The sequence below is a fragment of the Dromaius novaehollandiae genome, chromosome 5, assembly GCF_036370855.1.
Source record: "Dromaius novaehollandiae isolate bDroNov1 chromosome 5, bDroNov1.hap1, whole genome shotgun sequence".
NCBI classification, from domain to species: Eukaryota; Metazoa; Chordata; class Aves; order Casuariiformes; family Dromaiidae; genus Dromaius; species Dromaius novaehollandiae.
Genome location: NC_088102.1, coordinates 6,856,828 through 6,882,858, shown reverse-complemented (window position 1 = coordinate 6,882,858; position 26,031 = coordinate 6,856,828). Strand labels below are relative to the sequence as shown.

At 64.0% G+C, this 26,031-nt stretch overlaps 4 protein-coding genes across 4 annotated transcripts; all 4 read right to left on the bottom strand.

The window, feature by feature from the left end:
- Positions 1–1,150: 1,150 nt before the first annotated feature.
- Positions 1,151–2,819, bottom strand: LOC135328417 (inositol 1,4,5-trisphosphate receptor-interacting protein-like 1). The gene has a single exon (XM_064511780.1). It carries the CDS (start codon positions 2,817–2,819, stop codon positions 1,338–1,340), a length of 1,482 nt encoding a protein of 493 aa, XP_064367850.1. The 3' UTR covers positions 1,151–1,337.
- A 4,120-nt stretch (positions 2,820–6,939) lies between these two features.
- Positions 6,940–8,366, bottom strand: LOC135328634 (inositol 1,4,5-trisphosphate receptor-interacting protein-like 1). Its single transcript, XM_064513509.1, has one exon. The coding sequence runs from the start codon at positions 8,330–8,332 to the stop codon at positions 7,127–7,129; it is 1,206 nt and encodes a 401-aa protein (XP_064369579.1). The 5' UTR covers positions 8,333–8,366; the 3' UTR covers positions 6,940–7,126.
- A 4,410-nt stretch (positions 8,367–12,776) lies between these two features.
- Positions 12,777–14,464, bottom strand: LOC135328633 (inositol 1,4,5-trisphosphate receptor-interacting protein-like 1). The gene has a single exon (XM_064513508.1). It carries the CDS (start codon positions 14,443–14,445, stop codon positions 12,964–12,966), a length of 1,482 nt encoding a protein of 493 aa, XP_064369578.1. The 5' UTR covers positions 14,446–14,464; the 3' UTR covers positions 12,777–12,963.
- Positions 14,465–18,642: 4,178 nt separating this feature from the next.
- Positions 18,643–20,311, bottom strand: LOC112983138 (inositol 1,4,5-trisphosphate receptor-interacting protein-like 1). Its single transcript, XM_026100039.2, has one exon. The coding sequence runs from the start codon at positions 20,309–20,311 to the stop codon at positions 18,830–18,832; it is 1,482 nt and encodes a 493-aa protein (XP_025955824.2). The 3' UTR covers positions 18,643–18,829.
- Between the last annotated feature and the right edge of the window lie 5,720 nt (positions 20,312–26,031).

Genomic DNA, 26,031 nt, shown 5'->3' with positions numbered 1-26,031 from the left:
TGTGAGCAGATTGTGAAGGTGGCCAACCCCCTGGAAAGCACATTGGCAGTATAAGAGGGGCTGGGGCAGCTTTGGCAGACAGGCAGTGACTGATTGCACGTGTAGGGAAGAAAGTTTTTGTGGTGGGAAAGTTACACTGCAGCCTGCAAACCCCTGCAGTGGGACATGCAGAGAGACTGGATGGTCTCCCTTTGAATGTAATCTTTCAAAGACCCACCATTGGGGAGGGGGGTGCGATGGCTTCGCCTGTCTGGGACAGACGGGCTGCGTTCTGCCCCTTCTGACTGCGTGTGGGACAGGAGTCCAGGCTCCTGCAGCACTGCGGCACGTGCAGCTCTTTTGATGGGACGATTATCAAAGAGCTTGTGAGTCTTCCCCAACACACGAGGGCTGTATTTCTGCCGGAGGTATCCCCAATACAAATAGGCATGCAGCTGTTGTGCCACCCATGAGAAGTGAGGCCAGTGCTTCCCCAACACGTGGCGTGCAGTGCAGGTGTGCATACTCTGAGTGCAGCACATCTGCAAAGCGTTAATGGAGAGAGCAGGAGACTCCTCTCTGCCCAGGGACACCTGCTCCCCTCCCTCCTCTCCCTCTCAGGGGCCGTCTCCAGGTCACCTGCAGGCTCGAGCTCGTTGGTCACTTCCCCCTAATTGCCCTCGAGCTCTCCAGGGACCAGAGAGCGCCCTGTGCTGATGCTGTGCAGAGAGGTTTGCTGCTGCAGCCAACCATGCCACGTCGGGGTTTTCCCCCTACAAAGAGTGATCATGTCAGCTGGCTGCCGGATGCAGGCAGTGCAGCTTTGGGGGTGCAGCACTTGCTGCCGACCTTGCTGGCGGTGCTGGCGCTGGCAGGGGAGCCCTAGCTGTGCCTGTTGAGCGTGTGCAGCGTACATCTGCTGCAGCTCGGGCACAGCGTACGTCTGTGCGGCACGCTTGCTGCTGTGACCTGGCTGTCTGGGCTTGGGGGAAACAGGGCAGCGCGGTGTGTGCTAGTGTTTGTGCTCTGTGCGTTGTGATCATCTCCCAGACTTGAGGAAATCTCGGGGGCGGGTATCCCCGTGGCAGGATGGGGCCGCATTCCCCACATGCCCCGGTGTTGCCCCGAAACTCAAAGAAGAGAGAGTGCTCGTTAAAAGAGGCAAATTTACTGGGGTCTGTACATAGGGTACTGCTCCCGTGGGGACTGGGCTCTGTCGAAAGGGCTGGGCGGTTGCTGTCCAGGTGATCACAGGGGCCCCTGTTGCATGGCTGCTTGCAAGGGCATCTTCAGCGTGATCGGGTGAGCTTGCCCAAAGTGTGCTTTTGTTGAATTTCCAGAAGCCTCTTTCAGCATCGTTAGGACAGGCTCCGGAGACGATCTTGCAGCTGGCTGAACTCGCGCAGCGCCTGAGCGTGGGCGGCCGGCTCGTGCGCCAGGCGCTGGAAGAGGTTGAGCGGTCTGGCGGCTCGGAAGGCCGGTGGCAGGGGAACCTCCCTGGGCACCCTCTCGTTGCCCAGGAGGAAGTGGGGCAGCTGTTTCTCCTCCAGGCAGCGGTGCAGGAACTGCAGGGTGTCGTCCAGCCGCTCCCGGAGATCTGCTCTGTGCCAAGCTGTCAGCGGTGTGACTGTGAGGAGGTGCATGAGCGCTGTTTTCAGGCAGTAGGTGGAGAAGCCTGTGCCCTCCAGGAGATGGGCAAAGAGCTGCAGACATGCCAGGTGGCAGCTGTGCCGCGGGGCCTGCGTGGCCACGAACCTGAAGAAGAGCATCTCTGGAACGGTGCAGCTCTCCAGCCACGTTGTGCTGCTGGTGAGGCCAGCCCTCGCCTCCTGGCTGGTCAGGAAAACCCCCGAGTCGCCTTGCTGCACCCCAAGCAGGATCTCGATGCACAAGGACCTCCCGTTGGCATTGTCCAGCCAGAGCTTGCAGGAGCGCGAGGAGGGCAGCACCGTCAGCTGGCAGTGGTAGGATGCGGGTAAAAGCTGCCAGGCGTCGGGCACTACTAGCTGGAGCCAGCGGGCGGATTTCTCTACGTCCAGGCAGGAGTCGGTGCACAGGTACTGCAGCAGGCAGGGGCCCTCGTTGCTGCGCAGCTCAGCCTCGGGCTGGTGCAGGAAGCACCGCGCGTCCCTCAGCAGCTGCTGCCTTCGGCACAGGCACTGCAGCTCCACGCGAACACAGCCATGCCTCTCCGGCAGCTCCCCGCCAGCGCCCAGCTCCAGGTGGAAGCAGTGCCCGGCTGGTGGCTTCAGGGGCACGAGCAGGCTGTAGACGGTGTCCCGCCGGGGGCTCCAGCCTTCGAAGGTGCTGCCCACCCCAAGGCACGGTTCCAGCCGTAGCAGAGCAGTCTTCAAGGTGACCAGAGAGCAGGCGTGGAGCAGGTCAGCCACCAGCTCCTCCACCACCTTGCACGTATTGGCCAGGCGCAGCACTGGCAGCTGCATTTGCTGCAGGAGATTGCTGCCCGGATCCCATTTGAGAGGGGCTTCCTCTTCCTCGTCACTGCTGGAAGAGCTCTCCTCCCTGCTGCTCCCTGACTTGTCCAAGTCCTGCTCCGTGGCCATCCAGCAGAGCCCAAGGAGCGGCACGAGGCCTCCAGTGAAGGCCCAAAACAACCCCAGGTCCCACGTGGCGAAGAGCATGTCTTTCAGGAAGAGTCCGCTCTGCGGCTCCTGAGTGAGCTCTTCAACCTCTTGCTGCAGCCGAGTCATCTCCTGCCTCAGCTGCTCCTCACGCTGCTGCATCTGCTGCTGCGTGGCCAGATCTATCTGGTCACTGACCTTCAGCGGATGCAGGACGATGCCCAGCATGGCCAGGACGAGGACAACAGCCACGGCCATGGCCTAGAGGAGATGGGAGAGCAGGAGGTGAGGCGGGCTGGGCTGGGTGGGAGGGAGCTTGTGTGAGGGTGGGAGGCAGGAGCTGCAGGCATGAAGGGGCAGGCTGGGAGAGGGGGCGAGGGAGCTGAGGAGCAGCAAGGCCGGGGCTCGCGAGCGCTGCCTGAGCGGGGCTGTGGTGGGGCCCACGCTGCCAAGCCTGCCCTGAGGCCCAGCACCGTGGCCGGGCTTTGGCCCGGAGGCAGGGGTGCCAGAAGGGTAAGTGGCAGCAGAGCGGGGCCTGCGGAGGAGTGACTCCCTGTGCCCGCGCGGAGCAGTGTGCTGCCGAGCTGCGGGTGCCTGGCCCATGGCCAAGACGTCTGGGGGCACCCGGGGTCGCTGGGAGCCCCAGGCACCTCTGCCGCCACCCGCCAAGGCGGCAGCGTCCCCCACCCAACGCGCTGCGGTGTGCGGCTCAGCCCTTGCTGCAGCGCTAGAAAGCCCCGGGAGGGAGCCGGCGTTTGTGCCCCAGCCCTCGTGGTGCCCAGCCTTGCCCCACTGCCGCACTCACCCTGCAGAGGCTGCTGCAGCCTGGGCTGGCCCAGGCCGTAGTGCTGGGGGCCCGGCAGCGCTGCCCTGGGGGGCCCTGGTGACGGCGCGCTGCCTTTGTGACTTGTCGTCTGTGCTGTCACAGGGGCGCAGCCCCTCTGCAGGGCCAGCCAGCCCTGGCCGTGGTCCCCAACGCGCCCCAGCATGGGGTCCCAGCTGGGCAGCCAGAGCGGAGGCCCTGGCACCCACTGCCTGCGAGCCCATGCAGCAGCAGCAGCACAGCGTGCCCATGGGCTCCCCTCACCAAGTGGGCAGAAGCACCCAAAAAGCCCTTAGCCCTTATGAGAGCCAAGAGGAGGGGCTGTGGAAGCAGGTGCTCGACTTCCCAAGAGAGGCTCAGTATTTTGTGAGACAGGTGGCCAGGGTCTGGCTTGTAGTCATCAGGTACTGCAGCAGGCAGGGGCCCTTGTTGCTGCGCAGCTCAGCCTCGGGCTGGTCCAGGAAGCACCGCGTGTCCCTCAGCAGCTGCTGCCTTCGGCACAGGCACTGCAGCTCCACGCGAACACAGCCATGCCTCTCCGGCAGCTCCCCGCCAGTGCCCAGCTCCAGGTGGAAGCAGTGCCCGGCTGGTGGCTTCAGGGGCACGAGCAGGCTGTAGATGGTGTCCCGCCGGGGGCTCCAGCCTTCGAAGGTGCTGCCCACCCCAAGGCACGGTTCCAGCCGTAGCAGAGCAGTCTTCAAGGTGACCAGAGAGCAGGCGTGGAGCAGGTCAGCCACCAGCTCCTCCACCACCTTGCACGTATTGGCCAGGCGCAGCACTGGCAGCTGCATTTGCTGCAGGAGACTGCTGAGCACACTGGCGTCTTAAGGGTCCCGATCAGTGCCGCTCTTCATTCTTTGTCCTCCCGACCTTCAGCCTTGTTCTTCCAGCAGCCTGCTCGAAGGAGCTTGGTGAGATGAGGGTCCCTGGCAGGAGCTGTGGCCTGGCATTACTAGAGACGACTTCAGCCCTGAGCCTGGAACAGAAGTCTGGGTTGTGGAACTGAGCGAGGCCTAGGCAGGTGCCAGGCTGCGCCCGTGCGCGCACCCAGCCCTGGGCAGCCCTCAGCTCCCGGAGTGCCGCGGCAGCCCCCGGCCAGGCGTCCCCAGAGCGCGGAGAGGGGCTCAGTAGCCGCCCCGGCAGCTCCGCCAGGGCCGCGGCCGGGGCCGAGGCAAGGGCAGGCGCGGAGCGGCGGCGGCGGGCCGCGAGGCGCGGCGGGGGGCGCTGGCCGGCGCCGGGGCCGCGAAATGGCGCCCGGGGGAGCCGCGGTGAGAGCGGGCCGTGGCGGGGCGGCTGCGGGACAGAGTGGCCCGAGGGCTGGCGGCGGTCGAGCGGGAGCGGCCCCGGCCCCGGCCGCCCTCACCTGCTCCGCGCCCGCCGGCTCCGTGGCCGCGGGGTGCCGCAGGCTGCGGCCGAGCGGTGGGGAGGGGCCGCGGGCAGCGCCGGCCGCGCCGCGTCCGCCTGGCGCCGAGGGCAAGGGGCAGCCGCCCTGGCGGCCCCAGTGGTGCCAACGGCCGTCCGCGGGGTAACGGCCCTAACGGCCGTCCTTGAGGTAACGGCTCTAACGGCCGTCCGCGGGGTAACGGCCCTAACGGCTGTAACGGCCGCCTTTGGTCAGCAGCCGGCGCGCGGTGAGGGGGTAGCAGAGAGCGGGGCCGCGGCGCCGTGCGGGAGCCAGCCTGAGCCCGCGCGGCGGGGGCGTGCGGAGAGCCCGGGGGCCCGCGGCGGGCGCCGGCGGCCCGGTGGAGGGAGGTGACCGCAGGGAGGCGGCGGAGCCCCGCGCGGCCGCTGCGGCTGCGCGGGCTGGGGCCGCCCCAGGGCGAGGCCGGCGTTGGGGCTGGAGCCGCGCAGCTGCCCGAGAGGGGCCGCGGGTGCCGGAGCGAGGGGCCCCTTCCCGCACCTCTGGCTCGTCAGTGCCTGGCGGGGCCCGGGGCGGGTGGGAGCGCCCTGCTCCCGAGGGGTCCTGGCTCCTGCCCTCAGCGCCCGCCCATGGGATGTGCTGGGCTGTGAGTGGAGCTGGTGGTCCCAGAGCTTCCAGCACTGCTGCCGTCCCTGTGGGGGAGGCCCTCGCCGTGTGGAGGGCAGCGGTCGCCAACAGAGAGGGCGCGGGGTGTGCGTGCGCTGTGGCAGGGCTGCTCGGGGAGGATGGGGTCATCTGCTGCTGGTGCCGCAGCCCAGAGGCAGGCGCATGGGGCTGCTGGAGCGATGGCCCGCGGGTGGGACTGGAGGGAAGTGTGGGCACTGCTCAGGGATGTGCGCGAAGCGATGCCTCAAATGGCACGGCAGCCTGCAGCACCCAAAGCCCATCTGCAGTACGACACGGGCAAGAGCTGTGCCCAAAGCAGTGAGGTTCGAGCGTAGGCTGATGCTGAAGGCACAGAGTGCTGCTCCAGGCAGCTCGCTGATGTGAGCAGATTGTGAAGGTGGCCAACCCCCTGGAAAGCACATTGGCAGTATAAGAGGGGCTGGGGCAGCTTTGGCAGACAGGCAGTGACTGATTGCACGTGTAGGGAAGAAAGTTTTTGTGGTGGGAAAGTTACACTGCAGCCTGCAAACCCCTGCAGTGGGACATGCAGAGAGACTGGATGGTCTCCCTTTGAATGTAATCTTTCAAAGACCCACCATTGGGGAGGGGGGTGCGATGGCTTCGCCTGTCTGGGACAGACGGGCTGCGTTCTGCCCCTTCTGACTGCGTGTGGGACAGGAGTCCAGGCTCCTGCAGCACTGCGGCACGTGCAGCTCTTTTGATGGGACGATTATCAAAGAGCTTGTGAGTCTTCCCCAACACACGAGGGCTGTATTTCTGCCGGAGGTATCCCCAATACAAATAGGCATGCAGCTGTTGTGCCACCCATGAGAAGTGAGGCCAGTGCTTCCCCAACACGTGGCGTGCAGTGCAGGTGTGCATACTCTGAGTGCAGCACATCTGCAAAGCGTTAATGGAGAGAGCAGGAGACTCCTCTCTGCCCAGGGACACCTGCTCCCCTCCCTCCTCTCCCTCTCAGGGGCCGTCTCCAGGTCACCTGCAGGCTCGAGCTCGTTGGTCACTTCCCCCTAATTGCCCTCGAGCTCTCCAGGGACCAGAGAGCGCCCTGTGCTGATGCTGTGCAGAGAGGTTTGCTGCTGCAGCCAACCATGCCACGTCGGGGTTTTCCCCCTACAAAGAGTGATCATGTCAGCTGGCTGCCGGATGCAGGCAGTGCAGCTTTGGGGGTGCAGCACTTGCTGCCGACCTTGCTGGCGGTGCTGGCGCTGGCAGGGGAGCCCTAGCTGTGCCTGTTGAGCGTGTGCAGCGTACATCTGCTGCAGCTCGGGCACAGCGTACGTCTGTGCGGCACGCTTGCTGCTGTGACCTGGCTGTCTGGGCTTGGGGGAAACAGGGCAGCGCGGTGTGTGCTAGTGTTTGTGCTCTGTGCGTTGTGATCATCTCCCAGACTTGAGGAAATCTCGGGGGCGGGTATCCCCGTGGCAGGATGGGGCCGCATTCCCCACATGCCCCGGTGTTGCCCCGAAACTCAAAGAAGAGAGAGTGCTCGTTAAAAGAGGCAAATTTACTGGGGTCTGTACATAGGGTACTGCTCCCGTGGGGACTGGGCTCTGTCGAAAGGGCTGGGCGGTTGCTGTCCAGGTGATCACAGGGGCCCCTGTTGCATGGCTGCTTGCAAGGGCATCTTCAGCGTGATCGGGTGAGCTTGCCCAAAGTGTGCTTTTGTTGAATTTCCAGAAGCCTCTTTCAGCATCGTTAGGACAGGCTCCGGAGACGATCTTGCAGCTGGCTGAACTCGCGCAGCGCCTGAGCGTGGGCGGCCGGCTCGTGCGCCAGGCGCTGGAAGAGGTTGAGCGGTCTGGCGGCTCGGAAGGCCGGTGGCAGGGGAACCTCCCTGGGCACCCTCTCGTTGCCCAGGAGGAAGTGGGGCAGCTGTTTCTCCTCCAGGCAGCGGTGCAGGAACTGCAGGGTGTCGTCCAGCCGCTCCCGGAGATCTGCTCTGTGCCAAGCTGTCAGCGGTGTGACTGTGAGGAGGTGCATGAGCGCTGTTTTCAGGCAGTAGGTGGAGAAGCCTGTGCCCTCCAGGAGATGGGCAAAGAGCTGCAGACATGCCAGGTGGCAGCTGTGCCGCGGGGCCTGCGTGGCCACGAACCTGAAGAAGAGCATCTCTGGAACGGTGCAGCTCTCCAGCCACGTTGTGCTGCTGGTGAGGCCAGCCCTCGCCTCCTGGCTGGTCAGGAAAACCCCCGAGTCGCCTTGCTGCACCCCAAGCAGGATCTCGATGCACAAGGACCTCCCGTTGGCATTGTCCAGCCAGAGCTTGCAGGAGCGCGAGGAGGGCAGCACCGTCAGCTGGCAGTGGTAGGATGCGGGTAAAAGCTGCCAGGCGTCGGGCACTACTAGCTGGAGCCAGCGGGCGGATTTCTCTACGTCCAGGCAGGAGTCGGTGCACAGGTACTGCAGCAGGCAGGGGCCCTCGTTGCTGCGCAGCTCAGCCTCGGGCTGGTGCAGGAAGCACCGCGCGTCCCTCAGCAGCTGCTGCCTTCGGCACAGGCACTGCAGCTCCACGCGAACACAGCCATGCCTCTCCGGCAGCTCCCCGCCAGTGCCCAGCTCCAGGTGGAAGCAGTGCCCGGCTGGTGGCTTCAGGGGCACGAGCAGGCTGTAGACGGTGTCCCGCCGGGGGCTCCAGCCTTCGAAGGTGCTGCCCACCCCAAGGCACGGTTCCAGCCGTAGCAGAGCAGTCTTCAAGGTGACCAGAGAGCAGGCGTGGAGCAGGTCAGCCACCAGCTCCTCCACCACCTTGCACGTATTGGCCAGGCGCAGCACTGGCAGCTGCATTTGCTGCAGGAGATTGCTGCCCGGATCCCATTTGAGAGGGGCTTCCTCTTCCTCGTCACTGCTGGAAGAGCTCTCCTCCCTGCTGCTCCCTGACTTGTCCAAGTCCTGCTCCGTGGCCATCCAGCAGAGCCCAAGGAGCGGCACGAGGCCTCCAGTGAAGGCCCAAAACAACCCCAGGTCCCATGTGGCGAAGAGCATGTCTTTCAGGAAGAGTCCGCTCTGCGGCTCCTGAGTGAGCTCTTCAACCTCTTGCTGCAGCCGAGTCATCTCCTGCCTCAGCTGCTCCTCACGCTGCTGCATCTGCTGCTGCGTGGCCAGATCTATCTGGTCACTGACCTTCAGCGGATGCAGGACGATGCCCAGCACGGCCAGGACGAGGACAACAGCCACGGCCATGGCCTAGAGGAGATGGGAGAGCAGGAGGTGAGGCGGGCTGGGCTGGGTGGGAGGGAGCTTGTGTGAGGGTGGGAGGCAGGAGCTGCAGGCATGAAGGGGCAGGCTGGGAGAGGGGGCGAGGGAGCTGAGGAGCAGCAGGGCCGGGGCTCGCGAGCGCTGCCTGAGCGGGGCTGTGGTGGGGCCCACGCTGCCAAGCCTGCCCTGAGGCCCAGCACCGTGGCCGGGCTTTGGCCCGGAGGCAGGGGTGCCAGAAGGGTAAGTGGCAGCAGAGCGGGGCCTGCGGAGGAGTGACTCCCTGTGCCCGCGCGGAGCAGTGTGCTGCCGAGCTGCGGGTGCCTGGCCCATGGCCAAGACGTCTGGGGGCACCCGGGGTCGCTGGGAGCCCCAGGCACCTCTGCCGCCACCCGCCAAGGCGGCAGCGTCCCCCACCCAACGCGCTGCGGTGTGCGGCTCAGCCCTTGCTGCAGCGCTAGAAAGCCCCGGGAGGGAGCCGGCGTTTGTGCCCCAGCCCTCGTGGTGCCCAGCCTTGCCCCACTGCCGCACTCACCCTGCAGAGGCTGCTGCAGCCTGGGCTGGCCCAGGCCGTAGTGCTGGGGGCCCGGCAGCGCTGCCCTGGGGGGCCCTGGTGACGGCGCGCTGCCTTTGTGACTTGTCGTCTGTGCTGTCACAGGGGCGCAGCCCCTCTGCAGGGCCAGCCAGCCCTGGCCGTGGTCCCCAACGCGCCCCAGCATGGGGTCCCAGCTGGGCAGCCAGAGCAGAGGCCCTGGCACCCACTGCCTGCGAGCCCATGCAGCAGCAGCAGCACAGCGTGCCCATGGGCTCCCCTCACCAAGTGGGCAGAAGCACCCAAAAAGCCCTTAGCCCTTATGAGAGCCAAGAGGAGGGGCTGTGGAAGCAGGTGCTCGACTTCCCAAGAGAGGCTCAGTATTTTGTGAGACAGGTGGCCAGGGTCTGGCTTGTAGTCATCAGGTACTGCAGCAGGCAGGGGCCCTTGTTGCTGCGCAGCTCAGCCTCGGGCTGGTGCAGGAAGCACCGCACGTCCCTCAGCAGCTGCTGCCTTCGGCACAGGCACTGCAGCTCCACGCGAACACAGCCATGCCTCTCCGGCAGCTCCCCGCCAGTGCCCAGCTCCAGGTGGAAGCAGTGCCCGGCTGGTGGCTTCAGGGGCACGAGCAGGCTGTAGACGGTGTCCCGCCGGGGGCTCCAGCCTTCGAAGGTGCTGCCCACCCCAAGGCACGGTTCCAGCCGTAGCAGAGCAGTCTTCAAGGTGACCAGAGAGCAGGCGTGGAGCAGGTCAGCCACCAGCTCCTCCACCACCTTGCACGTATTGGCCAGGCGCAGCACTGGCAGCTGCATTTGCTGCAGGAGACTGCTGAGCACACTGGCGTCTTAAGGGTCCCGATCAGTGCCGCTCTTCATTCTTTGTCCTCCCGACCTTCAGCCTTGTTCTTCCAGCAGCCTGCTCGAAGGAGCTTGGTGAGATGAGGGTCCCTGGCAGGAGCTGTGGCCTGGCATTACTAGAGACGACTTCAGCCCTGAGCCTGGAACAGAAGTCTGGGTTGTGGAACTGAGCGAGGCCTAGGCAGGTGCCAGGCTGCGCCCGTGCGCGCACCCAGCCCTGGGCAGCCCTCAGCTCCCGGAGTGCCGCGGCAGCCCCCGGCCAGGCGTCCCCAGAGCGCGGAGAGGGGCTCAGTAGCCGCCCCGGCAGCTCCGCCAGGGCCGCGGCCGGGGCCGAGGCAAGGGCAGGCGCGGAGCGGCGGCGGCGGGCCGCGAGGCGCGGCGGGGGGCGCTGGCCGGCGCCGGGGCCGCGAAATGGCGCCCGGGGGAGCCGCGGTGAGAGCGGGCCGTGGCGGGGTGGCTGCGGGACAGAGTGGCCCGAGGGCTGGCGGCGGTCGAGCGGGAGCGGCCCCGGCCGCCCTCACCTGCTCCGCGCCCGCCGGCTCCGTGGCCGCGGGGTGCCGCAGGCTGCGGCCGAGCGGTGGGGAGGGGCCGCGGGCAGCGCCGGCCGCGCCGCGTCCGCCTGGCGCCGAGGGCAAGGGGCAGCCGCCCTGGCGGCCCCAGTGGTGCCAACGGCCGTCCGCGGGGTAACGGCCCTAACGGCCGTCCGCGGGGTTACGGCTCTAACGGCCGTCCGAGGGGTAACGGCCCTAACGGCCGTCCGCGAGGTAACGGCTCTAACGGCCGCCCGCGGGCTAACGGTCCTAACGGCTGTAACGGCCGCCTTTGGTCAGCAGCCGGCGCGCGGTGAGGGGGTAGCAGAGAGCGGGGCCGCGGCGCCGTGCGGGAGCCAGCCTGAGCCCGCGCGGCGGGGGCGTGCGGAGAGCCCGGGGGCCCGCGGCGGGCGCCGGCGGCCCGGTGGAGGGAGGTGACCGCAGGGAGGCGGCGGAGCCCCGCGCGGCCGCTGCGGCTGCGCGGGCTGGGGCCGCCCCAGGGCGAGGCCGGCGTTGGGGCTGGAGCCGCGCAGCTGCCCGAGAGGGGCCGCGGGTGCCGGAGCGAGGGGCCCCTTCCCGCACCTCTGGCTCGTCAGTGCCTGGCGGGGCCCGGGGCGGGTGGGAGCGCCCTGCTCCCGAGGGGTCCTGGCTCCTGCCCTCAGCGCCCGCCCATGGGATGTGCTGGGCTGTGAGTGGAGCTGGTGGTCCCAGAGCTTCCAGCACTGCTGCCGTCCCTGTGGGGGAGGCCCTCGCCGTGTGGAGGGCAGCGGTCGCCAACAGAGAGGGCGCGGGGTGTGCGTGCGCTGTGGCAGGGCTGCTCGGGGAGGATGGGGTCATCTGCTGCTGGTGCCGCAGCCCAGAGGCAGGCGCATGGGGCTGCTGGAGCGATGGCCCGCGGGTGGGACTGGAGGGAAGTGTGGGCACTGCTCAGGGATGTGCGCGAAGCGATGCCTCAAATGGCACGGCAGCCTGCAGCACCCAAAGCCCATCTGCAGTACGACACGGGCAAGAGCTGTGCCCAAAGCAGTGAGGTTCGAGCGTAGGCTGATGCTGAAGGCACAGAGTGCTGCTCCAGGCAGCTCGCTGATGTGAGCAGATTGTGAAGGTGGCCAACCCCCTGGAAAGCACATTGGCAGTATAAGAGGGGCTGGGGCAGCTTTGGCAGACAGGCAGTGACTGATTGCACGTGTAGGGAAGAAAGTTTTTGTGGTGGGAAAGTTACACTGCAGCCTGCAAACCCCTGCAGTGGGACATGCAGAGAGACTGGATGGTCTCCCTTTGAATGTAATCTTTCAAAGACCCACCATTGGGGAGGGGGGTGCGATGGCTTCGCCTGTCTGGGACAGACGGGCTGCGTTCTGCCCCTTCTGACTGCGTGTGGGACAGGAGTCCAGGCTCCTGCAGCACTGCGGCACGTGCAGCTCTTTTGATGGGACGATTATCAAAGAGCTTGTGAGTCTTCCCCAACACACGAGGGCTGTATTTCTGCCGGAGGTATCCCCAATACAAATAGGCATGCAGCTGTTGTGCCACCCATGAGAAGTGAGGCCAGTGCTTCCCCAACACGTGGCGTGCAGTGCAGGTGTGCATACTCTGAGTGCAGCACATCTGCAAAGCGTTAATGGAGAGAGCAGGAGACTCCTCTCTGCCCAGGGACACCTGCTCCCCTCCCTCCTCTCCCTCTCAGGGGCCGTCTCCAGGTCACCTGCAGGCTCGAGCTCGTTGGTCACTTCCCCCTAATTGCCCTCGAGCTCTCCAGGGACCAGAGAGCGCCCTGTGCTGATGCTGTGCAGAGAGGTTTGCTGCTGCAGCCAACCATGCCACGTCGGGGTTTTCCCCCTACAAAGAGTGATCATGTCAGCTGGCTGCCGGATGCAGGCAGTGCAGCTTTGGGGGTGCAGCACTTGCTGCCGACCTTGCTGGCGGTGCTGGCGCTGGCAGGGGAGCCCTAGCTGTGCCTGTTGAGCGTGTGCAGCGTACATCTGCTGCAGCTCGGGCACAGCGTACGTCTGTGCGGCACGCTTGCTGCTGTGACCTGGCTGTCTGGGCTTGGGGGAAACAGGGCAGCGCGGTGTGTGCTAGTGTTTGTGCTCTGTGCGTTGTGATCATCTCCCAGACTTGAGGAAATCTCGTGGGCAGGTATCCCCGTGGCAGGATGGGGCCGCATTCCCCACATGCCCCGGTGTTGCCCCGAAACTCAAAGAAGAGAGAGTGCTCGTTAAAAGAGGCAAATTTACTGGGGTCTGTACATAGGGTACTGCTCCCGTGGGGACTGGGCTCTGTCGAAAGGGCTGGGCGGTTGCTGTCCAGGTGATCACAGGGGCCCCTGTTGCATGGCTGCTTGCAAGGGCATCTTCAGCGTGATCGGGTGAGCTTGCCCAAAGTGTGCTTTTGTTGAATTTCCAGAAGCCTCTTTCAGCATCGTTAGGACAGGCTCCGGAGACGATCTTGCAGCTGGCTGAACTCGCGCAGCGCCTGAGCGTGGGCGGCCGGCTCGTGCGCCAGGCGCTGGAAGAGGTTGAGCGGTCTGGCGGCTCGGAAGGCCGGTGGCAGGGGAACCTCCCTGGGCACCCTCTCGTTGCCCAGGAGGAAGTGGGGCAGCTGTTTCTCCTCCAGGCAGCGGTGCAGGAACTGCAGGGTGTCGTCCAGCCGCTCCCGGAGATCTGCTCTGTGCCAAGCTGTCAGCGGTGTGACTGTGAGGAGGTGCATGAGCGCTGTTTTCAGGCAGTAGGTGGAGAAGCCTGTGCCCTCCAGGAGATGGGCAAAGAGCTGCAGACATGCCAGGTGGCAGCTGTGCCGCGGGGCCTGCGTGGCCACGAACCTGAAGAAGAGCATCTCTGGAACGGTGCAGCTCTCCAGCCACGTTGTGCTGCTGGTGAGGCCAGCCCTCGCCTCCTGGCTGGTCAGGAAAACCCCCGAGTCGCCTTGCTGCACCCCAAGCAGGATCTCGATGCACAAGGACCTCCCGTTGGCATTGTCCAGCCAGAGCTTGCAGGAGCGCGAGGAGGGCAGCACCGTCAGCTGGCAGTGGTAGGATGCGGGTAAAAGCTGCCAGGCGTCGGGCACTACTAGCTGGAGCCAGCGGGCGGATTTCTCTACGTCCAGGCAGGAGTCGGTGCACAGGTACTGCAGCAGGCAGGGGCCCTCGTTGCTGCGCAGCTCAGCCTCGGGCTGGTGCAGGAAGCACCGCGCGTCCCTCAGCAGCTGCTGCCTTCGGCACAGGCACTGCAGCTCCACGCGAACACAGCCATGCCTCTCCGGCAGCTCCCCGCCAGCGCCCAGCTCCAGGTGGAAGCAGTGCCCGGCTGGTGGCTTCAGGGGCACGAGCAGGCTGTAGACGGTGTCCCGCCGGGGGCTCCAGCCTTCGAAGGTGCTGCCCACCCCAAGGCACGGTTCCAGCCGTAGCAGAGCAGTCTTCAAGGTGACCAGAGAGCAGGCGTGGAGCAGGTCAGCCACCAGCTCCTCCACCACCTTGCACGTATTGGCCAGGCGCAGCACTGGCAGCTGCATTTGCTGCAGGAGATTGCTGCCCGGATCCCATTTGAGAGGGGCTTCCTCTTCCTCGTCACTGCTGGAAGAGCTCTCCTCCCTGCTGCTCCCTGACTTGTCCAAGTCCTGCTCCGTGGCCATCCAGCAGAGCCCAAGGAGCGGCACGAGGCCTCCAGTGAAGGCCCAAAACAACCCCAGGTCCCACGTGGCGAAGAGCATGTCTTTCAGGAAGAGTCCGCTCTGCGGCTCCTGAGTGAGCTCTTCAACCTCTTGCTGCAGCCGAGTCATCTCCTGCCTCAGCTGCTCCTCACGCTGCTGCATCTGCTGCTGCGTGGCCAGATCTATCTGGTCACTGACCTTCAGCGGATGCAGGACGATGCCCAGCACGGCCAGGACGAGGACAACAGCCACGGCCATGGCCTAGAGGAGATGGGAGAGCAGGAGGTGAGGCGGGCTGGGCTGGGTGGGAGGGAGCTTGTGTGAGGGTGGGAGGCAGGAGCTGCAGGCATGAAGGGGCAGGCTGGGAGAGGGGGCGAGGGAGCTGAGGAGCAGCAGGGCCGGGGCTCGCGAGCGCTGCCTGAGCGGGGCTGTGGTGGGGCCCACGCTGCCAAGCCTGCCCTGAGGCCCAGCACCGTGGCCGGGCTTTGGCCCGGAGGCAGGGGTGCCAGAAGGGTAAGTGGCAGCAGAGCGGGGCCTGCGGAGGAGTGACTCCCTGTGCCCGCGCGGAGCAGTGTGCTGCCGAGCTGCGGGTGCCTGGCCCATGGCCAAGACGTCTGGGGGCACCCGGGGTCGCTGGGAGCCCCAGGCACCTCTGCCGCCACCCGCCAAGGCGGCAGCGTCCCCCACCCAACGCGCTGCGGTGTGCGGCTCAGCCCTTGCTGCAGCGCTAGAAAGCCCCGGGAGGGAGCCGGCGTTTGTGCCCCAGCCCTCGTGGTGCCCAGCCTTGCCCCACTGCCGCACTCACCCTGCAGAGGCTGCTGCAGCCTGGGCTGGCCCAGGCCGTAGTGCTGGGGGCCCGGCAGCGCTGCCCTGGGGGGCCCTGGTGACGGCGCGCTGCCTTTGTGACTTGTCGTCTGTGCTGTCACAGGGGCGCAGCCCCTCTGCAGGGCCAGCCAGCCCTGGCCGTGGTCCCCAACGCGCCCCAGCATGGGGTCCCAGCTGGGCAGCCAGAGCAGAGGCCCTGGCACCCACTGCCTGCGAGCCCATGCAGCAGCAGCAGCACAGCGTGCCCATGGGCTCCCCTCACCAAGTGGGCAGAAGCACCCAAAAAGCCCTTAGCCCTTATGAGAGCCAAGAGGAGGGGCTGTGGAAGCAGGTGCTCGACTTCCCAAGAGAGGCTCAGTATTTTGTGAGACAGGTGGCCAGGGTCTGGCTTGTAGTCATCAGGTACTGCAGCAGGCAGGGGCCCTTGTTGCTGCGCAGCTCAGCCTCGGGCTGGTGCAGGAAGCACCGCACGTCCCTCAGCAGCTGCTGCCTTCGGCACAGGCACTGCAGCTCCACGCGAACACAGCCATGCCTCTCCGGCAGCTCCCCGCCAGTGCCCAGCTCCAGGTGGAAGCAGTGCCCGGCTGGTGGCTTCAGGGGCACGAGCAGGCTGTAGACGGTGTCCCGCCGGGGGCTCCAGCCTTCGAAGGTGCTGCCCACCCCAAGGCACGGTTCCAGCCGTAGCAGAGCAGTCTTCAAGGTGACCAGAGAGCAGGCGTGGAGCAGGTCAGCCACCAGCTCCTCCACCACCTTGCACGTATTGGCCAGGCGCAGCACTGGCAGCTGCATTTGCTGCAGGAGACTGCTGAGCACACTGGCGTCTTAAGGGTCCCGATCAGTGCCGCTCTTCATTCTTTGTCCTCCCGACCTTCAGCCTTGTTCTTCCAGCAGCCTGCTCGAAGGAGCTTGGTGAGATGAGGGTCCCTGGCAGGAGCTGTGGCCTGGCATTACTAGAGACGACTTCAGCCCTGAGCCTGGAACAGAAGTCTGGGTTGTGGAACTGAGCGAGGCCTAGGCAGGTGCCAGGCTGCGCCCGTGCGCGCACCCAGCCCTGGGCAGCCCTCAGCTCCCGGAGTGCCGCGGCAGCCCCCGGCCAGGCGTCCCCAGAGCGCGGAGAGGGGCTCAGTAGCCGCCCCGGCAGCTCCGCCAGGGCCGCGGCCGGGGCCGAGGCAAGGGCAGGCGCGGAGCGGCGGCGGCGGGCCGCGAGGCGCGGCGGGGGGCGCTGGCCGGCGCCGGGGCCGCGAAATGGCGCCCGGGGGAGCCGCGGTGAGAGCGGGCCGTGGCGGGGCGGCTGCGGGACAGAGTGGCCCGAGGGCTGGCGGCGGTCGAGCGGGAGCGGCCCCGGCCGCCCTCACCTGCTCCGCGCCCGCCGGCTCCGTGGCCGCGGGGTGCCGCAGGCTGCGGCCGAGCGGTGGGGAGGGGCCGCGGGCAGCGCCGGCCGCGCCGCGTCCGCCTGGCGCCGAGGGCAAGGGGCAGTCGCCCTGGCGGCCCCAGTGGTGCCAACGGCCGTCCGCGGGGTAACGGCCCTAACGGCCGTCCGAGAGGTAACGGCTCTAACGGCCGCCCGAGGGCTAACGGCTCTGACGGCTCTCCGCAGGGAGGTAACGGCCCTAACGGCCGTCCGCGGGGTTACGGCTCTAACGGCCGCCCGCGGGCTAACGGCCCTAACGGCTGTAACGGCCGCCTTTGGTCAGCAGCCGGCGCGCGGTGAGGGGGTAGCAGAGAGCGGGGCCGCGGCGCCGTGCGGGAGCCAGCCTGAGCCCGCGCGGCGGGGGCGTGCGGAGAGCCCGGGGGCCCGCGGCGGGCGCCGGCGGCCCGGTGGAGGGAGGTGACCGCAGGGAGGCGGCGGAGCCCCGCGCGGCCGCTGCGGCTGCGCGGGCTGGGGCCGCCCCAGGGCGAGGCCGGCGTTGGGGCTGGAGCCGCGCAGCTGCCCGAGAGGGGCCGCGGGTGCCGGAGCGAGGGGCCCCTTCCCGCACCTCTGGCTCGTCAGTGCCTGGCGGGGCCCGGGGCGGGTGGGAGCGCCCTGCTCCCGAGGGGTCCTGGCTCCTGCCCTCAGCGCCCGCCCATGGGATGTGCTGGGCTGTGAGTGGAGCTGGTGGTCCCAGAGCTTCCAGCACTGCTGCCGTCCCTGTGGGGGAGGCCCTCGCCGTGTGGAGGGCAGCGGTCGCCAACAGAGAGGGCGCGGGGTGTGCGTGCGCTGTGGCAGGGCTGCTCGGGGAGGATGGGGTCATCTGCTGCTGGTGCCGCAGCCCAGAGGCAGGCGCATGGGGCTGCTGGAGCGATGGCCCGCGGGTGGGACTGGAGGGAAGTGTGGGCACTGCTCAGGGATGTGCGCGAAGCGATGCCTCAAATGGCACGGCAGCCTGCAGCACCCAAAGCCCATCTGCAGTACGACACGGGCAAGAGCTGTGCCCAAAGCAATGAGGTTCGAGCGTAGGCTGATGCTGAAGGCACAGAGTGCTGCTCCAGGCAGCTCGCTGATGTGAGCAGATTGTGAAGGTGGCCAACCCCCTGGAAAGCACATCGGCAGTATAAGAGGGGCTGGGGCAGCTTTGGCAGACAGGCAGTGACTGATTGCACGTGTAGGGAAGAAAGTTTTTGTGGTGGGAAAGTTACACTGCAGCCTGCAAACCCCTGCAGTGGGACATGCAGAGAGACTGGATGGTCTCCCTTTGAATGTAATCTTTCAAAGACCCACCATTGGGGAGGGGGTGCGATGGCTTCGCCTGTCTGGGACAGACGGGCTGCGTTCTGCCCCTTCTGACTGCGTGTGGGACAGGAGTCCAGGCTCCTGCAGCACTGCGGCACGTGCAGCTCTTTTGATGGGACGATTATCAAAGAGCTTGTGAGTCTTCCCCAACACACGAGGGCTGTATTTCTGCCGGAGGTATCCCCAATACAAATAGGCATGCAGCTGTTGTGCCACCCATGAGAAGTGAGGCCAGTGCTTCCCCAACACGTGGCGTGCAGTGCAGGTGTGCATACTCTGAGTGCAGCACATCTGCAAAGCGTTAATGGAGAGAGCAGGAGACTCCTCTCTGCCCAGGGACACCTGCTCCCCTCCCTCCTCTCCCTCTCAGGGGCCGTCTCCAGGTCACCTGCAGGCTCGAGCTCGTTGGTCACTTCCCCCTAATTGCCCTCGAGCTCTCCAGGGACCAGAGAGCGCCCTGTGCTGATGCTGTGCAGAGAGGTTTGCTGCTGCAGCCAACCATGCCACGTCGGGGTTTTCCCCCTACAAAGAGTGATCATGTCAGCTGGCTGCCGGATGCAGGCAGTGCAGCTTTGGGGGTGCAGCACTTGCTGCCGACCTTGCTGGCGGTGCTGGCGCTGGCAGGGGAGCCCTAGCTGTGCCTGTTGAGCGTGTGCAGCGTACATCTGCTGCAGCTCGGGCACAGCGTACGTCTGTGCGGCACGCTTGCTGCTGTGACCTGGCTGTCTGGGCTTGGGGGAAACAGGGCAGCGCGGTGTGTGCTAGTGTTTGTGCTCTGTGCGTTGTGATCATCTCCCAGACTTGAGGAAATCTCGTGGGCAGGTATCCCCGTGGCAGGATGGGGCCGCATTCCCCACATGCCCCGGTGTTGCCCCGAAACTCAAAGAAGAGAGAGTGCTCGTTAAAAGAGGCAAATTTACTGGGGTCTGTACATAGGGTACTGCTCCCGTGGGGACTGGGCTCTGTCGAAAGGGCTGGGCGGTTGCTGTCCAGGTGATCACAGGGGCCCCTGTTGCATGGCTGCTTGCAAGGGCATCTTCAGCGTGATCGGGTGAGCTTGCCCAAAGTGTGCTTTTGTTGAATTTCCAGAAGCCTCTTTCAGCATCGTTAGGACAGGCTCCGGAGACGATCTTGCAGCTGGCTGAACTCGCGCAGCGCCTGAGCGTGGGCGGCCGGCTCGTGCGCCAGGCGCTGGAAGAGGTTGAGCGGTCTGGCGGCTCGGAAGGCCGGTGGCAGGGGAACCTCCCTGGGCACCCTCTCGTTGCCCAGGAGGAAGTGGGGCAGCTGTTTCTCCTCCAGGCAGCGGTGCAGGAACTGCAGGGTGTCGTCCAGCCGCTCCCGGAGATCTGCTCTGTGCCAAGCTGTCAGCGGTGTGACTGTGAGGAGGTGCATGAGCGCTGTTTTCAGGCAGTAGGTGGAGAAGCCTGTGCCCTCCAGGAGATGGGCAAAGAGCTGCAGACATGCCAGGTGGCAGCTGTGCCGCGGGGCCTGCGTGGCCACGAACCTGAAGAAGAGCATCTCTGGAACGGTGCAGCTCTCCAGCCACGTTGTGCTGCTGGTGAGGCCAGCCCTCGCCTCCTGGCTGGTCAGGAAAACCCCCGAGTCGCCTTGCTGCACCCCAAGCAGGATCTCGATGCACAAGGACCTCCCGTTGGCATTGTCCAGCCAGAGCTTGCAGGAGCGCGAGGAGGGCAGCACCGTCAGCTGGCAGTGGTAGGATGCGGGTAAAAGCTGCCAGGCGTCGGGCACTACTAGCTGGAGCCAGCGGGCGGATTTCTCTACGTCCAGGCAGGAGTCGGTGCACAGGTACTGCAGCAGGCAGGGGCCCTCGTTGCTGCGCAGCTCAGCCTCGGGCTGGTGCAGGAAGCACCGCGCGTCCCTCAGCAGCTGCTGCCTTCGGCACAGGCACTGCAGCTCCACGCGAACACAGCCATGCCTCTCCGGCAGCTCCCCGCCAGCGCCCAGCTCCAGGTGGAAGCAGTGCCCGGCTGGTGGCTTCAGGGGCACGAGCAGGCTGTAGACGGTGTCCCGCCGGGGGCTCCAGCCTTCGAAGGTGCTGCCCACCCCAAGGCACAGTTCCAGCCGTAGCAGAGCAGTCTTCAAGGTGACCAGAGAGCAGGCGTGGAGCAGGTCAGCCACCAGCTCCTCCACCACCTTGCACGTATTGGCCAGGTGCAGCACTGGCAGCTGCATTTGCTGCAGGAGATTGCTGCCCGGATCCCATTTGAGAGGGGCTTCCTCTTCCTCGTCACTGCTGGAAGAGCTCTCCTCCCTGCTGCTCCCTGACTTGTCCAAGTCCTGCTCCGTGGCCATCCAGCAGAGCCCAAGGAGCGGCACGAGGCCTCCAGTGAAGGCCCAAAACAACCCCAGGTCCCACGTGGCGAAGAGCATGTCTTTCAGGAAGAGTCCGCTCTGCGGCTCCTGAGTGAGCTCTTCAACCTCTTGCTGCAGCCGAGTCATCTCCTGCCTCAGCTGCTCCTCACGCTGCTGCATCTGCTGCTGCGTGGCCAGATCTATCTGGTCTCTGACCTTCAGCGGATGCAGGACGATGCCCAGCACGGCCAGGACGAGGACAACAGCCACGGCCATGGCCTAGAGGAGATGGGAGAGCAGGAGGTGAGGCGGGCTGGGCTGGGTGGGAGGGAGCTTGTGTGAGGGTGGGAGGCAGGAGCTGCAGGCATGAAGGGGCAGGCTGGGAGAGGGGGCGAGGGAGCTGAGGAGCAGCAAGGCCGGGGCTCGCGAGCGCTGCCTGAGCGGGGCTGTGGTGGGGCCCACGCTGCCAAGCCTGCCCTGAGGCCCAGCACCGTGGCCGGGCTTTGGCCCGGAGGCAGGGGTGCCAGAAGGGTAAGTGGCAGCAGAGCGGGGCCTGCGGAGGAGTGACTCCCTGTGCCCGCGCGGAGCAGTGTGCTGCCGAGCTGCGGGTGCCTGGCCCATGGCCAAGACGTCTGGGGGCACCCGGGGTCGCTGGGAGCCCCAGGCACCTCTGCCGCCACCCGCCAAGGCGGCAGCGTCCCCCACCCAACGCGCTGCGGTGTGCGGCTCAGCCCTTGCTGCAGCGCTAGAAAGCCCCGGGAGGGAGCCGGCGTTTGTGCCCCAGCCCTCGTGGTGCCCAGCCTTGCCCCACTGCCGCACTCACCCTGCAGAGGCTGCTGCAGCCTGGGCTGGCCCAGGCCGTAGTGCTGGGGGCCCGGCAGCGCTGCCCTGGGGGGCCCTGGTGACGGCGCGCTGCCTTTGTGACTTGTCGTCTGTGCTGTCACAGGGGCGCAGCCCCTCTGCAGGGCCAGCCAGCCCTGGCCGTGGTCCCCAACGCGACCCAGCATGGGGTCCCAGCTGGACAGCCAGAGCGGAGGCCCTGGCACCCACTGCCTGCGAGCCCATGCAGCAGCAGCAGCACAGCGTGCCCATGGGCTCCCCTCACCAAGTGGGCAGAAGCACCCAAAAAGCCCTTAGCCCTTATGAGAGCCAAGAGGAGGGGCTGTGGAAGCAGGTGCTCGACTTCCCAAGAGAGGCTCAGTATTTTGTGAGACAGGTGGCCAGGGTCTGGCTTGTAGTCATCAGGTACTGCAGCAGGCAGGGGCCCTCGTTGCCCCCTACAAAGAGTGATCATGTCAGCTGGCTGCGAGACACAGGCAGTTCGGCTTTGGGGGTGCAGCACACGAGGGATCGCAGTAGGTCTGCACACCTGAGCCATCCCCCAGCAGCCAGGTGTGGAAGTTAGATGGCCAATGCTTGTGCAAGTAAAATAGTTAACACCTCACAGACCTGTATAGGCTTATCTAGCCAAATACATCTGCAGTGACCTCGCTTAAGTCTGTGTTCCCAGCTATCGGGGGGATGTATTGTCTGTAAAGAATTGTACTGTCTGTTTTGTTGGAGCCGCCTCTCCTGAAGTGATTCACTCCCTATTTCTCTTCATCCACACACCTGTAGTCCTGTGAAGGACAAGTCACAGAATCCAGAAGTGTATTAACTCTGTAACGGCCTCACTAGGGCAGCCTTCACACCAGCAGAGGCTGTCACTCTGTTGCTCTGGGTTCTCCCTACAGCTACAGTAATAAACTGCCGCTGCTTTGACCTCAACGCAGATTGCATTCTGCTTTTTGGGTGACAGAATTTGGTGCTGTGACTCAGATTCACATGTCCTGCTTCACCTGGGAGGAGGCAGACTGGTCCATGCCAAAACTGCTTGGCGCCACTCAGAGAGGTAAAGGACCTTCTGAAATCCCTCCTGGGGCTTTGCCCAAGGGTTGTCTGTAGATTCCTGCAGCGAAGCTTGGACTGCTGAATCTGAACCTTGAACACAGGTCAGTGCAGAACTGAATTGCTGTCTAAAAGAGGGAAAGGTATTTGTAATTTTGGTAGTTCTGGTGACTTTGGTGATTCTGGTGAGCTTAAGCAGAGGTGGGTGTTGCAGTTATAAATATGGCATGAATGTAGAATGAAAGAACTGGGTTCAGGGCAACTCTGAAACCATACGCAGCCACCACGAGCCACTCACAAGCCACACAGGCGATGAGTGGCCTAACTTGAAGGCAAGGGAATGTGGTGGGAGGTCAGCCCTTGACTGCCAATTGTCCCCTTCCCTCCCCTGTCTCCAGTTCCAGCACGAGCCTCCTTGGGTTGACCAGCACGGTGGGCTCAGGCAAAACACCAGGAACAGCAGGACCCTTGTGTGTCTTGTCTTTTTCTCTTAAGTCTCTAATTTTATTGTTAGGCAGGATAATCACTTCAGCGGTAGAGAACACAGACTGATATTCAGGCGCACACTTTACTTTGCCTCTCTCAAGGATTGAAAATGGGAACTGGACAATACATGTATATGTGTTACTCTCCTAAAACCTCTGGTATTTAAATAAATAGAATTTCTGACCAGGGATGAGCCCTCAAAGCAGTTTCCTGTAAAAGGTACCTTTAATTTAGACAAAATGGTGCACTTAAGGGGCATCTTGAAGTCCAGAGGACCTAAGGTACCCCAGGGTCAGTGGGATGCATGTTTTGATTGATACAAGAAGGCCTCTAAGAAAAAATAGAATCTAAAACCAGGAGTTTGAGAGACTCTCAGGAAAAAATGAAAGATCAAGTAAAGCATCTTAAGGGGCAGTTAGAAAAACACTGCATCCCTACTAACCCTGGTACTCCCTTATACCCTTTGTTCCCCAAAGAATCGCCACAGGAGCAGGAAGAGACTAGGGAGGCTATTTTAGAGTTCCCTTGTCCTCCCTCTGTAATGCTGGAGGTGCCACATCCCCAGTGTGACACAGAAAAACCTGGATGCCAGGTGTACAGTGTGGCTGATTCAAATTAGGGGGCCTATTCTGACAAAGCCGAAGCAGGAATAGTGTTAAATGGTCTTTTACAAGAGAAACAAAAAGGAAAAGGTGGGATTTTCCAGCAGCAGAAGCCAGTACTGCTGTGAGGACAGAAAGAGCGATAGCACACGCTGCTGCTGCCGCACAGCTACAGCTGTCATGGGTGCCTGGGCAGCTGCAAGGAGACTGGGCAAAGACACTAGCAATGAGAGGGTGCCCAGGGAAGTCCCCCTGCCGCCTGCCTTCTGAACAGCCAGCCCGCTCAACCTCTTCCAGCGCCTGGCGCAGGAGCTGGATGCCCACACCCAGGCACTGAGTTCAGCAAGCTGCAAGATCGTCTCAGGTGCCTGTTGCTCGAATGATGCTGAAAGAGGACTTCGTGCATACAGCTGTATTTGCGGGCTTCCAAGCTGCTGGCAGATGTTGACTTCAAGGGTACCTTAGGGGGAAACCACAGAGGACAAATTAGTGAGGAGAAGAGAGGCAACAGGGGGCCCCAGTGAACAGCCTCTGGGCAGGCACTCCAGCACTGCAGGCGCCGGTGCCCATGACAGCTACAAGGATGATTTCCCCCCGCATTTCTTTCCAACTGCCAGGGCCCAGAGCCTATGCCACTCTGAGCACTTGGGCTGCCACAGTTTCTGTTTCCTAACTCGTTATAAGCCAATCAACAGGAACACATCATGCCTCTGGTAAGTGCTCCTGCAGGACCATGGGGGGCTGGGTTCCAGGGATTCAGCAAAAGCACAGTTTGGGCAAGCTCACCCGATCACGCTGAAGATGCCCTTGCAAGCAGCCATGCAACAGGGGCCCCTGTGACCACCTGGACAGCAACCGCCCAGCCCTTTCGACAGAGCTCAGTCCCCACGGGAGCAGTACCCTATGTACAGACCCCAGTAAATTTGCCTCTTTTAACGAGCACTCTCTCTTCTTTGAGTTTCGGGGCAACACCGGGGCATGTGGGGAATGCGGCCCCATCCTGCCACGGGGATACCCGCCCCCGAGATTTCCTCAAGTCTGGGAGATGATCACAACGCACAGAGCACAAACACTAGCACACACCGCGCTGCCCTGTTTCCCCCAAGCCCAGACAGCCAGGTCACAGCAGCAAGCGTGCCGCACAGACGTACGCTGTGCCCGAGCTGCAGCAGATGTACGCTGCACACGCTCAACAGGCACAGCTAGGGCTCCCCTGCCAGCGCCAGCACCGCCAGCAAGGTCAGCAGCAAGTGCTGCACCCCCAAAGCTGCACTGCCTGCATCCGGCAGCCAGCTGACATGATCACTCTTTGTAGGGGGAAAACCCCGACGTGGCATGGTTGGCTGCAGCAGCAAACCTCTCTGCACAGCATCAGCACAGGGCGCTCTCTGGTCCCTGGAGAGCTCGAGGGCAATTAGGGGGAAGTGACCAACGAGCTCGAGCCTGCAGGTGACCTGGAGACGGCCCCTGAGAGGGAGAGGAGGGAGGGGAGCAGGTGTCCCTGGGCAGAGAGGAGTCTCCTGCTCTCTCCATTAACGCTTTGCAGATGTGCTGCACTCAGAGTATGCACACCTGCACTGCACGCCACGTGTTGGGGAAGCACTGGCCTCACTTCTCATGGGTGGCACAACAGCTGCATGCCTATTTGTATTGGGGATACCTCCGGCAGAAATACAGCCCTCGTGTGTTGGGGAAGACTCACAAGCTCTTTGATAATCGTCCCATCAAAAGAGCTGCACGTGCCGCAGTGCTGCAGGAGCCTGGACTCCTGTCCCACACGCAGTCAGAAGGGGCAGAACGCAGCCCGTCTGTCCCAGACAGGCGAAGCCATCGCACCCCCCTCCCCAATGGTGGGTCTTTGAAAGATTACATTCAAAGGGAGACCATCCAGTCTCTCTGCATGTCCCACTGCAGGGGTTTGCAGGCTGCAGTGTGACCTTCCCACCACAAAAACTTTCTTCCCTACAAGTGCAATCGGTCACTGCTTGTCTGCCAAAGCTGCCCAGCCCCTCCTTACACTGCCACTTTGCTTTCCAGAGAAGTAGCCACCTTCACAGTCTGCTCTGCTGAAGGGATTACGCAGTTGCCACCTTTTACCATAGGAATTAAGGTGTTGCCACCTGACATTGTTGCAGAAATTACACAATTGCCACCTGTTATCATAGGAATTTCGCAGTTGCCACCTTCAGCTGTTTTCACCTGAGCCTAGATCTATGCTTATTTTCCCAATTAAATTTTGAATATTTTTCCAGACTAGGAAGGTGTTACGCATAATAAAGGTACAGCTGAAGCTGGGTGCCTCCTAGGAGGGGCCCCCCACACACAGCTTCTTAGCTTTATTTATCCTGTTACAACCTGATTGCAAACTCCCCCTCCCAGAGTCCGATCCCTGTTAACCAGTCCTGCGACTTCTCTTACTGATTTTTTGTGGTCCATTGGTGCTCTCTTGCTGCGGGGTATGGTTCTTTAGGTTACCTCTGCAATGGTTACCTGCAGTGGTTACAACATTCCTTGTTCCGTCAACCCGGACCCAGCTGGCCTTGGATGCGCCCTTGGCTGTGGCCTAAGGCTTCAACTACTGTACTTTAGCGACTGGTGCTAAGTGTTAGTACTCTTGCTCTTCCCTTCTTACAGCTCACGTTGATGAGCTGCCCAGAGCAGCACTCTGTGGTCTCGGCATCAGCCTTCGTGCTGGAGCCTCATTGCTTTGGGCACAGCTCTTGCCCGTGTCGTACTGCAGATGGGCTTTGGGTGCTGCAGGCTGCCGTGCCATTTGAGGCATCGCTTCGCGCACTTCCCTGAGCAGTGCCCACGCTTCCCTCCAGTCCCACCCACTCTGGCAACCCCATACACCTGCCTCTGGGCTGCGGCACCAGCAACAGATGACCCCATCCTCCCCAAGCAGCTCTGCCACAGCTGACGCACACCCCGCGCCCTTCCTGTTGTTGCCCCACGTGGCACAGGCCTCCACAGCTTCACCACTTTCGCTTAGGCAAGGAGAGGGTGCCCAAGGAGGTCCCA